The sequence below is a fragment of the Hypanus sabinus genome, chromosome 14 (genome assembly GCF_030144855.1).
Source record: "Hypanus sabinus isolate sHypSab1 chromosome 14, sHypSab1.hap1, whole genome shotgun sequence".
NCBI classification, from domain to species: Eukaryota; Metazoa; Chordata; class Chondrichthyes; order Myliobatiformes; family Dasyatidae; genus Hypanus; species Hypanus sabinus.
This window is the reverse complement of record NC_082719.1, coordinates 74,043,871-74,059,370: the sequence shown is the minus strand read 5'-3', so window position 1 is coordinate 74,059,370 and position 15,500 is coordinate 74,043,871. Positions and strand designations below refer to the sequence as shown.

Here is a 15,500-nt window from a genome sequence, read left to right as displayed (position 1 = left end):
GACCCCAATAAACTCACAGGTGAAGTGCCGTCTTACCTGGAAGAACTGTTTAGGGCCCTGAATGGTTTTTCAATCAATGACTTTGCTGTTATTTAGACTCTAGAACTCTAGCTAAAAGAAGAACAACTTTTGTGATGAAGTTGCTCTTCTGATTTTGAACTTGAGCTTATATGGAAATGGCCAGAGTCAAGCCCCTGTCCCAAATATCAGTAGCAGCTACTGCAACCATAAATGAAAATATACTACAGCACAATGTTGATTGTGTGAAATGTTACTGCCAGTCAATACAAATATGTATCTAAACATCTCTTATATGTAGGCCAATTTGAGCACCCTTTAAGATTTTGTTAGCCACCTGCGCCAAAGTATCCCAACATTCCCAATGCAAAGTTGATGATACTGTTGATAGATCTCAAGCCTGACCTCAGCTTTACACCCATATCTATCCTGGATTACTTGTAGGCAAAAGAACATCTTTCTTCAGCACCACACTAGCCCTCATATCTCACTCTCTTAAAGAGCAAGATCTAACAATATTGTTGTGGATGATCAGGGGTCTTGCCTTTAGAATGATACTTACAAATGAACAGCATCTCCATGGATGCACCAATGCCAGTGTTTCTCCTTCTAGAGCAGGGTTCCCCAACTTGTGGTCCACAGACCCCTCAGGTAATGGTAGGGGTCAAGGGCATTATAAAGGTTGGGGACCCTTGTTCTCAACTGACTCCCAATGAATAGCCAATTATATTTTACCATGCCTATCTATTGGTCACATATTGACAGCCTCAATAGACCATCAATGTGGAAGAATGTTGTCTCTTACTTTCTATTTGAATAGATATGCCATTTGCTCCACTCAGTACCCCAGCACATGCTCAAGACAGCTGACCCAGGTGCACTGGAAAGTGAGCATAGATGGAAGGAGTACAATAAAGTTTAAATAAAGAGGACGTTCCACCATTTACTACTATAGATCCTCTGTTTTATTATCTGTTTGTTGCACACTACTGTTACCCAGTCAATGCAGATTCTGAATTATTAAAAGCGGCTTATCCTTCTGTTATTAACTACACTATCTGTCTCCACTTTGAATTAAAGCAGTGGTAAAGTTGATACATTGTCAACAGTAATTTAGAATTCAAGATAGGAAAGGAAGGGAGCTGTAAGTATTTGTAAATAGATTCCTGTATAAATAGCTTTATACATTACCCCGATTACAAGGTTGGTCGAAATTTACTTGAAGACAACAGGCGGATATTGCAGAATGTTATCGCTTATTCAATTTATTTCACAATCTTCTTCGAAAAAGGGAGAAGCAACAGTAAAGAGCGAACTGATTTGAGAGGAGAGGGTGGGGATTGTCTCCTTTCTCTTAATCTGACCCCAATGATTTTGCTGTGAACGGTCCGAAAAAACATGACCGTGAAATTGAATTATTTGATGTTTACAATACTCCATTCAGTTCAGTCGGTGCAAAAAAAAAGAATGGCTGGAAGGGGATGGACACCGAGAATTAAACTGCATGTCTTGCATTCAGTTTCAGAATGGCAATTCCCTGGAAAGGGAAACCGTCTCACGTGATTTCAGAAACAGAATGTGATTTTGAATGAGTGTTGTGGCACCTGAAGTGAATCCTTTATTCAGAGCTTCATGTGACCCATCAGTGAGAGCAAGGAACCCCGCTGGCGCTCGTTCTGTTACTCCAGGGCTCAAGGGCCCGAGTCCGAACAGGTCTTTCCACCTACTTCGAGAATGGCATCCCTAATAAGTCTTCCACACACAGTATTATACAACATTTTTCAGTTAACATCCATTACAGAATAGGCACATTGCCATATTTGGGCTGTCGGTCAAATTCCCCAAAGGTCACGAAACGGAGGGAAAAATAATCACCAACAAATTTAGGGATTGTAGGATAAATCGCACCTTCTATAGAACGCCGCGATGAAATAAAATGCACGCTGCCACATTTTCGGAGGCGTGGATTGTGTGCGGATATGTTGATGATTTTAATAATCGCTTGCTGAATAAACAATAGACAGGGAACCTAATTTGTGAAATTAACACGTCGCATTTATTGAATGAGACAACCCGTGCATACAAGCCCCCCTCCCCACCATTACCCCCACCCTCTCTCACATATACATACACAACCCCCGCAAGTGCTATTTATCAGTCCGGAGTTCTGTCAGATCCGTCGTGGCCATCAGATTTCTTCAGCGGGTGACGTTGTCAGAATTCACCTCATGAACTGATGTGTGGCATCTTTTGAATTCCTACGTTCGTCCGATACTGGGTAAAATACCGTGTGGCTTGCTCACTTGCCCAGATCGACAGGCTGCTCACGGGTCGGATATTACTCTCCCCTGAAGGAAAAAAATGCAGAAGGAATAATTGATGAAGAAATCGGTTTGAAAAAAAAAGGAAGCAGGGGACTAGCGTCTTGTTAGCTTTCGAAATCGCGAAGCCTTGTGGAGCAGGGTGTGTGTATGGTGTGAGTGTGTGTGTGTGTGTATGTGTATGTGGAGGCTGCGGCGCCCCGTAGTACACCACATCCCTAGTCGGAAGAGCAGCTGGATTGCTATTGTCATCTCTGGCCAGCTGAGATAAAGCAGCTGCGGCAGCGTCCCTTGGAAAGAGGCAGCAGCCCCGCATCGAGCCCATCCATCTCCCGGCCCCAGCAACCCCGCACTGCCTCCCAGCCGTACCACACTGGGGACGCTGACCTTGGGCTGGCCAGCGACTCGGTTCGCAGGTTTGATTTTTCTGGAAAAGAGGGGACAACAAAAGGAAAGCAAAACATTTCTCTCTCTGTTTACACTTCATGGGGATGTGTTCAAGGCAGGAGAGGATACAGACAGACATAGACAGCGTACTCCAGAGGTGCAAGGCGGACAAGGACTGCCTGTTTTCCGGTAAGATTTGATATTAATAAAAAAAAACAAAAGCTCCTAAATGGCTTTTGCTGTTTTTTTTAATCGGTGTTAAAATCCCGACTGTAAGCGTTTGGTTCTTTGACATGACACTGGGAATATAAAGTATTTTCTTCTGTTGCATCTTTATTGCATTAATTTACGGTATTTAAAATGGATTTGCAGCAATCACATAATTATAGACCAGATAGATGAAAGCCACTGTTGCTGCATTTTCTGTTCAATTCCATGGATGTGTCCATTTGCACCGACAATTTTGTTGTCGCTATGGTAACACTTGTTGCATAAAAAACGTACTGTACTGTAAATGGCCTGATCAATGAAGTACGCTCTTCGCAGACTCTGAACTGCATGTGATTGTTTCGCTAGAGCTAGATTATATCATTAATCCACGCAAGGCAGTTCAGTACACAATCCTCTTCGTTTGTTCACTTAATTTTGATATTGTTTCTGTTTTATTCTAGATTTCAGATATTCCGATTCCACATTCACCTATACATATACAAGAGGCTCGAAAAGGTAGTGTGGAGCTTTATCTTTCCCATCCATTTCCACCCCTAACCCCTCAAAAACAAAACTTCCGTGTCTGTTGTTGTAAAAGTAGTTCCAAAACTTGCTCAGAACTTCCGCATACCCAGGCTTTTCTTTCGGTTCAGTTGAAGAACGATGAACAATAAAAGGGTGATGATATTGTCTAATAGGTGTTCTAATTTGCAGAGCCAGTCTTGAATTTAAATACAAAAATTAAAAACAGAAAAAGTTTCTGTCCATTAATACTTTGTTCTAAAGTTCCTGAATGCAGTAGCGCACGTTGCAATATATATCATTATATATTTATTCACGTTATATCTAGGGCGTTGAATAAGCAATATGTGTGTTCCAGTATTTGCAGGTTTTTTCTTACGTATGCTCAGAGCCCGCGATTTATCTGAAAGGTATATAAATATAGTATCATATGCCATGACTAACTGGGTAGTTGCTGAAACGGGGGAACTAGTTGTGATAATTTTGCCCGGCTCCCCGCCCTCGCGAAGTTTATAACATATATGAAAACAAAATTGACGGCTTTAGATTTCTGAGAGAACTGGAAGACTTGGGTTTACTAGTTGTGCGGTTTTAACCATCTGCTGGAGCGGGGCATTTCACCTCTGTAGATACGGTATTGTTATGCACACGGAAGGCCATTTCTGATGATCGAGCAAGTCCACCTTCGAGTGGTGGATGCAGAAACCCATAGATGAGAGAGAATTCGCTCAGCGGACTCGTTTCTTTCGGAGTTAGGAAGTCTGTGCTGCTATTTTAAGGGATTTCTTTTTACATTTAAAAGGACGGCCTAAGAGGTTACCACTGTTTTTTTGTCTGTAGTTCGAATGAATGTGCAACCGCGAAGAAGAGGAAACTAGCTTAGTTGGAGGTTGAAATAGGCTTTGAAACACCAAGCTTAAGCACTGAAATCGCTTTAGTCATAAGAATTTTCATTGCAGTTATAATCCTCAGAGCAGCTTCAAAACAGTACACAGTAAAAACGAAACAAGAATTAAGCAGACAGCGCAAAACCTTTCAGACTGTTGCCTGTTCTTTAAAAAGATCATTAAGTCTATCTGGGTGCTTATGAAGTCGACCTTCATTCACGGAGTTAGACTGGAACGCCTACCTAAAAAAAAATCATTGATCTCCGTTCTGTGAGTTCCTTTTTAGGAGGGGACTTCCAGAGTTCACATCCCCTTCCCCCAAATATTACTTCCCAGTTTTGCTCTTAAGTTATCTACTTCTAATTAGTGGGATTCCCTCACTGGAAGAAACACTTTCTGTCTTGCATTCGTTCATTAAACACCTTCATCATTTTAAATGCGTTGCCTGCGTTACCATTACAGTGTGGTGAATTTAAGTATAGTGTTAGATTGAATGTAATTTTTCAGTTATGATAATATTCGTAAGTTTAGCACTAATCTTATGTCTTTCTTGAATTTCACCATCCAAAACTCAACAGTACACTCCAGTCAGTATTAAAACTTTGTCCAGTTATAGTATATCTTGTTTTTTTTTTCACAATTGCCTTAGATAAAGGCAAACATTATATAAACCCCATTTCCTGCCTCCATGCCTCTATCTTTTTAGATTTGCTACATAACTTAAAAAAATACTCTCCGAAGGTCCTTATGGACAATACTTCAAAACTGATCCCTGGATATCATCAGAGTGCCTGGAACAAGCGAATCAACCATAGTGCTTTCACAGAAACCATATGGCCTCATATTGATCAATTTGTGTTTGGGTACAGACATTCTATGTGGTATATTTGTTTTTGAAGTTAATTACATTATGAATTTCCACCGCCAAATAAGAGCAATTCACAATCCAAGACTTTGCATTCTCCATACTTACTACTGATTAAAATTTTAATTATAACTGAGTTGATAAAATCAGTATCACAGGTCATAGAAGCAATTAAAACAAAGGCTGACATAGCCCTGGGATTTATTTCTAGGGGCAAAGGATATATTATTGAAAAATAAGGAAGTTAAGATAAAATTTCATGAGATCTTGGTAAGGCCATGCCAGAGTGTTGTCCATTGTATAGTCACGGGTGCAATATGGAAATACAAAATGATTACCAAGGTGGTGCTAGAATTGAAAGGGGGAATGTACAGTTTTGGTATTTGTTTTTGGAAAAAAAAAGTACTTAAAATTGAGCCAATAAAGTTTTTTGAAGTTATGAATGGGATGGAAATAGTGGAAGGGAGAAAATATTTCCACTTGAAAAAGAATCCAGATCATTAGTCAAAATGGCTGCCAGTAAGCCAAAAGGAATTGAGAGGATATTTTGTTTCTGTGTAATCGTAATGTGGAATTTCTTACACCAACAATTGTTGTGCAAAATAGATACTTTTGAAAAGAAATTAATCACTGCTTAATGGAACAATAAAATTATAACCTGGAGACAAGACACTTTTGGTGGAATAGGAGGTGACTTGTGTAGGTTGTTAAGACTGGTGCAGACTTGTAGGACCTTTTGTGTTGGATTTTTTATGTTATGGTTATGTGCTGAAGATCATTGGCTGCATTGCATGCAGTTAATTGTAAACCAAATGATTAGCTTTTCCTCAGTAGAACTTTCAATACTTCCAGTAGAAGGTTGTAGGTTTAAGGCCCTCTGTAGAGAATTGGTCACATAATCTAAAATGGCATGTCACTACAATTCTGAGGAGTGCTGCATTATCAAACATAGCAATGAGATGATGAGTTAAGCCCTTACTGCCTCCCAGGTGGAAATAAAAGTTTATATGATTCAATTTCAAGAAAAGTGCAGTAATGTTCTTTCTCTGCCCAATCGATAATTTTATATCCACCAGCATTGTTAAATCTAATATCATAACACTAATCTCCCTGCTATTTGTGGATATTTAATGTCAGTGAATTTTACTGCTGTATCTCCATTTACCATAAGAGTAACCACAATATGACTGTATTTTGTTTGCTGTAAAGCACACTGGGACATGAAAAGTGTTAGAAAATACATTTTATTTCTTAAAGAATATCATAAAACTTAAATTAAGTAGGGTGAATTTGCACTGCAGCTGCATTTATTTAGTTTTACAATGGACAATCCCAATGGTTACGAGGGGCAAGTTCAACTTTAGGCTTCACATTGAGCGGAGAACAAAAATGGAATTTGTACAGGATGAGTATTTTATTTCACAATGCGTGTGTTGATGATATAGTTTCAGCCAAAGAGTCTGAGACACTATGCTGTACGTGACTGAGCCTAGACCAATCAATCATGCTGCAGAAGCAACTTACAAAGCAAACAAGCCTACTTAAAGAAAAGAGTAGAAATACAATTTCACCCAGAACAATCTGAGCATGTTCTTTGGGAAAATAAAGTGACTGGAGGATAATTGTAGGCAAATTATGCACATAAAATGAAGCTGTCACTTCCAGCTGTATAGATATGAGGTGTCTATGACAGGATGATTTCCCAATCACCCTCCCTCTGACAGGAATACCATTGTCATCATATGAAATATTTTTATTTTATTAAGTAGCCTTAATAAACAGATATCCAATGTAGAGAACTGGAAAGCCACTAGCATCTTAGTAGTTTTCTTCAGCCAAGATCCTTGCTGTTATTTGATGCTATGCTGAATAAACTGGCAACTTTATACGTTGTTGATTGCAGAATTATATGGAAAGCATATATTAGAAGGCCAATCTGACAGACTTGGTTAGGATCTCTCTCAATCTATACTCTGTATTGAAAATCCACTTGAATTGCAGACATTTTACTTAAGAATCCTTAAGAAAAAAAGACAAATTTTGAATGTGTGCATTATTTTTTACCTGGTGGTGCAAATCGTTCTTATTTGATGTCATCTTTTGCTTTGATCCAAAAGCATCTGACTCACCTTATAAATAGCAAGTTATAAATAGTGATGTGCCAAGTGGATAAAGAATAGATTTGAGATGGTTCATTTAATGTATTAAAAGACAAGATGTAGTCTTCTCTGAGGTCTTTTCCAGTGTTTGACCTTATGGAGGCAGAAAATTACAAAGGAAAATTATAAAAGCAGTGAAAAGACAAAAATTATTTACCTTGCATTGTGAAATTTTAACAGAGAAAGAATACATTCTCTAGTAGAAAATGATTATGTCTCTATGTACATTACAATAAAGATGAGTAGTGGTGTGTGTCCATTGTGTCTGACAATGGCAGGAATCCAGTGCAGGAGAGAACAGAAGACAGTGCACCCGGACAGTTCCACTCTCTCAACCGCAGAAATCCTGGTCCAGTGGTATGAACAAGTGTCACAAAATGGGGTCTTCCTTGGTTGCAGAGGATGACCATGACCTCCTCTGTGCCTTGTCACACCCTTCGTTCTCCGTGGAGTGTTGCAGTACCGTCTTCCTAGCTGTTGGATTTCACTGTAGCTCTCATCCGCCCAGTCTGCCAGATCTGACTTTGCACGCTAGCAGAGGCATGTCCCTATCTCACCAGGGTACGAGGCTGCCAGGTATTGCCACCTGGTTTAGCCCGCCTGTCGAAGCAGTGTACCGGGGTACAGCCACTCTCGCATGCCAACGGCTGCTTGGAGCCACAGGACAGAGCTAAATGTCTGGTGGGGACCAAACTTGAATGAACTTCCCCAGAATGAACATGACAAGCCCCTTCACTGGAGGTGCTACCCTTCCCCGAAAAATCCCATAAAGGTGAGTACCCATGTGCAAAGTCTAGGAGAGGTGGAATACCAACATGAGAAAGCAATATTTCTGTTATACAGACCCATTAGGAACACTGTATTTAGTTTAGGGCATCAAGAAAGACTATTTCTTGATGAAAGCAGGCCTACAAGAAAGCTATTCAGGGGTTGCTGGTAAAGATGCAACAGAATCAGAATCAGCTTTAATATCACCAGCATGTGTCATGAAATTTGTTGACTTGTGGCAGCAGTACACTGCAGGACGTAAAAAATTATTATCAGCTGCAAAGGTAAATAATGTAAAAATTGAATTAATGAGCTAGTTTATGTGGATAGCTGAGTAATCTGTCAGCAAAGGGGAAGAAACTGTTCTAAAAGCATTAAGTGTATATCTTCAGGATCCTGTGCCTTCTCCCTGGTGGTAGTAACAAGAAGTGGGCATGTCCATGTCCCATATGGGGGCCGTTAATGATGGTGCTGTCTTCTTGAGGCCTTGACTCTTGAGGAGTTCTCTCTGATGGGTAGGGTTGTTCCCATGATGGAGCTGGCTGAGTCTACAATCCTTTGTAACTTATTTTGATCCTGTGCAACGAAGGCTCCATACCAGGTTGTAATACAACTAGTCAGAATGCTCTCCACTGTATGTATGTAGAGATTTATAAGAGTCTTTGGTGACATACCAAATCTTCTCAAATTCTTAATGAGATAAAGCCACTGGCATGCCTTCATGATTGCATCAATGTGTTGGGCCCAGGATAGATCCCCTGAGATGTTGACACTCAGAAACTTGAAGCTTCTTACCCTTTCCACTGCTAACCATTCAATGAGAACTGGTGTGCGATCTCTGACTGCCTCTTCTCACTCCACAACCAATTCTTTGGTCTTGCTGATGTTGAGTGTGAGGTTATTGATGCAACACCACTCAGACAAATCTATATCGCTCTTGAATGACTGATGGATGTCATCTGAGGTTCAGCCAGCAACAGTTGTGTTATTGACAAATTTATAGATGGCATTTCAGTTGTGCCTAGGCACACAGTTATATGTGTAGCGAGAGCAGAGCAGTGGGCTAAGAATGCATCCTTGAAGTACGGCTGTGACTGTATGTGAGAAGATATATTTCTAATCCATACTGACTGACTGTGGTCTTTTGATGTGGAAGTCAAGGATCCAGTTGCAGAGGGAGGTTTTGAAGCTTCTTAATTAATACTGAGGGGATGATTAAATTAGATGACCTTTATTTATTACATGTACATCAAAACATTGAAGCATACAGTGAAATGCATCGTTCATGCCAGTGACAGTCTGAGTATGTGCTGGGCCATTCTGCAAGTGTCATTGTGCTTTGGGCACCAGCGTATCATGTCCACAACTTTCTAATCCTAACCCTTACATCTTAGGAATGGGGAGGAAACTGTTGCTTCAAAGCAGACTGGAAAGCCAGTGAGACTATGTCCGCTGTAGAATTGTTGCACTGTTGGGGAAGTTGCAGCTGATGCAAGTTCTTGCTCAGGCAATAGTTAATTCTAGCCAGGATCAACTTCTCTAGCCACCTTGTTGCTCTAGATGTGAGTGCCATTGGGCAAGAGTCATGGAAGCAGCTCACAAATCCTGCCACAGAGGCCGTGCTTCCAATTGTGTCTCTAACTTCACATAGAATTTGCGTTTTCCCTCTCACAATGGCCTTCCGTAGATAATAATTGAACCTCTTGTAAGATTCTTGATTGCCAGCCTTGAACACCACAGATATAACCCTCAGCAGATTGCAAATCTCCTGGTTGATCCAGGGCTTCTGGTTTGGGAAGATTCACTGCATTCTCAAAGGCACACACTCGTCCACACAGATCTTAATGAAGTCGATGATGGATGTGGCATATTCATTCAGATCCAAAGATGCATTCCAGAATATGGTCTAGTCCACTGATTCAAAGCAGATTTGTAAATGACCTTCATTATGCCTTAATTTTATCAAATTAAAATGTTGAATTATATGGGCATTGTTTGAACTGTAAGATTAATTTGATGGGTCTAAAGAAAAGAACCTGATTCCAGGACAATGGACATATTTATAAATTTTGTATTGGCCTATCAATATTCTTCTGCACAATTGATGCTGGACACTAAAGATTACTTACAGTGGGCAGATTGAAAACTGAGAATGAGTTTTTACCATGTATCGATATCAAGTGATCAATGGAAGCAAAGTGAATTGAAGTACATATCTACAGTCTAATTACATAGAACAGGCTCAAAGGGTTTAATGGTTTCTTTATGTAACTTGAACCTAATATGAGATCATATTTTGCACACTAATTTACAAAATGCTTTTGGTCTCATATCCTATAATACTTTATGGATCTGACTTTTTACAGACTTTTTGCTAAGTCCACTAGTATTAGTACAGTTCTGCTGCAGTTGTACAAGGCCTTGGTAAGACCACACCTGGAGTATTATGTGCAGTTTTGGTCCTCTAATCAGAGGAAAGACATTCCTGCCATAGAGGGAGTACAAAGAAGGTTCACAAAGAAGGTTCCTGGGATGGCAGGACTTTCATATGAAGAAAGACTGGATCAACTAGGCTTATACTCACTGGAATTTAGAAGATTGAGGGGGGATTTTATTGAAACATATAAAATTCTAAAGGGATTGGACAGGCTAGATGCAGGAAAATTGTTTCCGATGTCGGGGAAGTCCAGAACGAGGGGTCACAGTTAAAGGATAAAGGGGGAGCCTTTTAGGACTGAGATGAAGGAAAACTTCTTCACACAGAGAGTGGTGAATCGGTGGAATTCTCTGCCACAAGAAACAGTTGAGGCTGGTTCATTGGCTATATTTAAGAGGAAGTTAGATATGGCCCTTGTGGCTAAAGGGCTCGGGGGTATGGAGAGAAAGCAGGTACAGGGTTCTGAGTTGGATGATCAGCCATGATCATACTGAATGGTGGTGCAGGCTCGAAGGGCTGAATGGCCTACTGCACCTATTTTCAATGTTTCTATGTTTACTGTTTATACGATGGAAGAATAAAATCATTTGCATTCTATGTGCATGGGTCTGAATCACAAAAATATTCATAGGGTAAATGCTATGGTTGTAAGTGAAGGGTACAGAAAATCTTTACGGATAACATACTGGTTTTTGAGGTATTCTTTTGGAGAGAGTAAGAAAAGTATTATGTAATTAAAACAGAATTCTGGAAAAACACAACGGGTCAGGAAATATGTGTGGAAAGAGAATCGGAATTGATGTTTCTGGGTGGAGATCCTTCAGTAGAACTGGAAAAATGAGAAATAAAGTTAGATTTTAAAACATTTATCCTGTGTCTGGCTTGGTTGAGATCAATACTTGGTGTTTATGTCAACCAAGACTAAATTAGAGTAAATTTACTCTTCAAATTCAAAGTTAAATTTATTAACAAAGTATGTATATGTTGCCATTTATTATCTTCAGATTCATTTTCTTCCAGGAATATACTGGAAAATAAAGAAATACAATAGAATTTATGAAAAAAAGAACTATACCTAAACAAAAACAGACAAATACCCAATATGCAAAAGAAGACAAATTGTGCAAGTTAAAAAGAAACTTAGAACAGGAGTTGTAAATTGTCCTTAAAGGTGACATTAATAATCTATGTCCTTTCCATGTCTTTTTGTGAAAGAGATAAAGATACTCAGTTACCTTTTATATCAGGTGATATTTTAGTTGATGGAAATAGAATGGTTTCACTTATATTAAACACAAATAAGAAAGTTTTTTGTGGGTTGTGAGGAATGTGTTCAGGAATAGAAGTATTTACATTGAATATCGTAGATTAAAACTACCTCACTTGGTCCATCTGGCTCATGTTGGCATTTACAAATATACAGCAGTTCCCTCTTATTCGTCTCACTCCCCATCCCACTTTCTTGAAATTCTTTTAACTATTTAAGTGTATTTTTGTCATTTGATTTTGTATTTCTACAGAAAATGTACAGCAATTGAAATATTTCTGTAGAGAGCTGCTAAGGCCACAATAATGGAATAATTTAGTAAATTACTCAGTGCAGTATTTGGAAATCAGAATAGTTGTTGGAGTGTAGTTCAGCTGAATTTATTCAGTAATGGAATTCTATTGACAGCTCTGCATATGTTAGTGATGTTGATGAGAGTGAGTAAGATAATGACTTTTATTTGAAATGGTTTCAATTACAATGGATTGGAGGGATCAATGGATGTGGATACCAGATACCTCTGTTTCTCCACACTGCCAAGAATTCTGCCATTAACCCTGTATTCTGCCTTCAAATTTGAACATTACATTTTTCAAGTTTGAACTCCAAATGCCAGTTCTCAGCCCAGGTATGCATTCTGTCATTGTTCTAATGCAACTTGCAACAATTCTCAAAACTATCCACAACTCTATCAGCCATTGTGTCATCTGTAAACTTACTAACCCACCCTTTCACTTCCTCATCCAAGTTATTTATAAACATCCCAAAGAACAGGATCCTAGAACAGATCCCTGTGGAACACCACTGGTCACCAACCAACAGGCAGAATACACTCCATCTGGAAACACCCTGTGCCTTCTAAGGTCAAGCCAATTCTGTATCCACACAGATAAGTTTCCCTGGATCTCATGCACCTTGTCTTTCTGAATGAGGGTACCTTAGGCCTGATTAAATGCTTTACTAAAATCCATATATACCACATGCACAGCTCTACCTTCAGCAATGTGCTTTGTCATATCCTCAAGGAATTCAGTCAGGCTTGTGAGGCATGGCCTGCCCCTCAGATTATGCTTCTCCAAATGTTCATAAATAACCATATAACCATATAACAATCACAGCACGGAAACAGGCCATCTTGGCCCTCCTAGTCCATGCCGAACCCTTAATCTCACCTAGTCCCACCTACCCGCACTCAGCCCATAACCCTCCACTCCTTTCCTGTCCATATACCTATCCAATTTTACCTTAAATGACACAACTGAACTGGCCTCTACTACTTCTACAGGAAGCTCATTCCACACAGCTATCACTCTTTGAGTAAAGAAATACCCCCTCGTGTTTCCCTTAAACTTCTGCCCCCTAACTCTCAAATCATGTCCTCTAGTTTGAATCTCCCCTACTCTCAATGGAAACAGCCTGTTCACGTCAACTCTATCTATCCCTCTCAAAATTTTAAATACCTCGATCAAATCCCCCCTCAACCTTCTACGCTCCAATGAATAGAGACCTAACTTGTTCAACCTTTCTCTGTAACTTAATTGCTGAAACCCAGGTAACATCCTAGTAAATCGTCTCTGCACTCTCTCTAATTTATTGATATCTTTCCTATAATTCGGTGACCAGAACTGCACACAATATTCCAAATTTGGCCTTACCAATGCCTTGTACAACTTTAGCATTACATCCCAACTTCTGTACTCAATGCTTTGATTTATAAAGGCCAGCGTTCCAAAAGCCCTCTTCACCACCCTATCTACATGAGACTCCACTTTCAGGGAACTATGCACAGTTATTCCTAGATCTCTCTGTTCCTCTGCATTCCTCAATGCCCTACCATTTACTCTGTATGTTCTATTTGGATTATTCCTACCAAAATGTAGAACCTCACGCTTCTCAGCATTAAACTCCATCTGCCAACGTTCAGCCCATTCTTCTAACTGGCATAAATCTCCCTGCAAGCTTTGAAAATCCACCTCATTATCCACAACACCTCCTACCTTAGTATCATCGGCATACTTACTAATCCAATTTACCACCCCATCATCCAGATCATTTATGTATATTACAAACAACATTGGGCCCAAAACAGATCCCTGAGGCACCCCGCTAGTCACCGGCCTCCATCCCGATAAACAATTATCCACCACTACTCTCTGGCATCTCCCATCTAGCCACTGTTGAATCCATTTTATTACTCCAGCATTAATACCTAATGACTGAACCTTCTTAACTAACCTTCCATGTGGAACTTTGTCAAAGGCTTTGCTGAAGTCCATATAGACTACATCCACTGCCTTACCCTCGTCAACATTCCTCGTAACTTCTTCAAAAAATTCAATAAGGTTTGTCAAACATGACCTTCCACGCACAAATCCATGCTGGCTACTTCTAATCAGATCCTGTCTACCCAGATAATTATAAATACTATCTCTAAGAATACTTTCCATTAATTTACCCACCACTGATGTCAAACTGACAGGTCTATAATTGCTAGGCTTCCTTCTAGAACCCTTTTTAAACAATGGAACCACATGAGCAATACGCCAATCCTCCGGCACAATCCCCGTTTCTAATGACATATTAAAGATCTCCGTCAGAGCTCCTGTTATTTCTACACAAACTTCCCTCACGATCCTGGGGAATATCCTGTCAGGACCCGGAGATTTATCCACTTTTAAATTTCTTAATAGCGCCAGTACCTCCACCTCTTTAATTGTCATAGGTTCCATAACTTCCTTACTTGTTTCCCACACCTTAGACAATTCAATATCCTTCTCCTTAGTGAATACCGAAGAGAAGAAATCATTCAAAATCTCTCCCATCTCCTTCGGTTCCACACATAGCTGACCACTCTGATTATCTAAGGGGCCAATTTTATCCCTCACTATCCTCTTGCTTTTAATATAACTGTAGAAACCTTTCGGATTTACTTTCACCTTATTTGCCAAACCAACCTCGTATCTTCTTTTAGCTTTTCTAATCTCTTTCTTAAGATTCCTTTTACATTCTTTATATTCCTCGAGCAATTCCTTTACTCCATGCTGCCTATATCTATTGTAGACATCCCTCTTTTTCTGAACCAAATTTCTAATATCCCTTGAAAACCATGGTGCTCTCAAACCTTTAACCTTTCCTTTCACCCTAACAGGAACATAAAGATTCTGTACCCTCATAATTTCACTCTTAAATGACCTCGATTTCTCTATTACATCCTTCCCATAAAACAACTTGACCTAATCCACTCTCTCTAAATCCCTTCGCATCCCCTCAAAGTTAGCCTTTCTCCAATCAAAAATCTCAACTCTAGGTCCAGTCCAGTCCTTCTCCATAATTATATTGAAGCTAATGCTATTGTGATCACTGGACCCGAAGTGCTCCCCAACACATACATCTGTCAGCTGACCTATCGCATTCCCTAACAGGAGATCCAACACTGCCCCATCTCTAGTCGGTACTTCTATGTATTGTTGCAAAAAACTATCCTGCACACATTTCACAAACTACCGTCTATAAGTAACTTCTCCAATAATTTGGCCAGTGCTGAAATAAAACTCATTAGTCTATAATTCACAGGGTTATCCCTATTCCCTTTCTTGAACAAAAGAATAACTTTTGCCACCCTGCAATCATCTGGTACTACTGTGGCCAGTGCAAATGCA

At 39.7% G+C, this 15,500-nt stretch overlaps 1 protein-coding gene across 2 annotated transcripts in view; it reads left to right on the top strand.

Annotated features, from left to right (window-relative positions):
* Positions 1 to 2,363: 2,363 nt before the first annotated feature.
* The window catches only part of parp8 (poly (ADP-ribose) polymerase family, member 8), a 369,781-nt gene continuing 356,644 nt past the window's right edge, over positions 2,364 to 15,500 (top strand). For both annotated transcript variants that reach the window (XM_059989438.1, XM_059989439.1), the window contains exons 1-2: positions 2,364 to 2,915; positions 3,398 to 3,452. In XM_059989438.1, the coding sequence (XP_059845421.1) occupies positions 2,825 to 2,915; positions 3,398 to 3,452 (146 nt within the window). In that variant the 5' untranslated portion in view covers positions 2,364 to 2,824. The remainder of the gene's footprint in view (positions 2,916 to 3,397; positions 3,453 to 15,500) is intronic.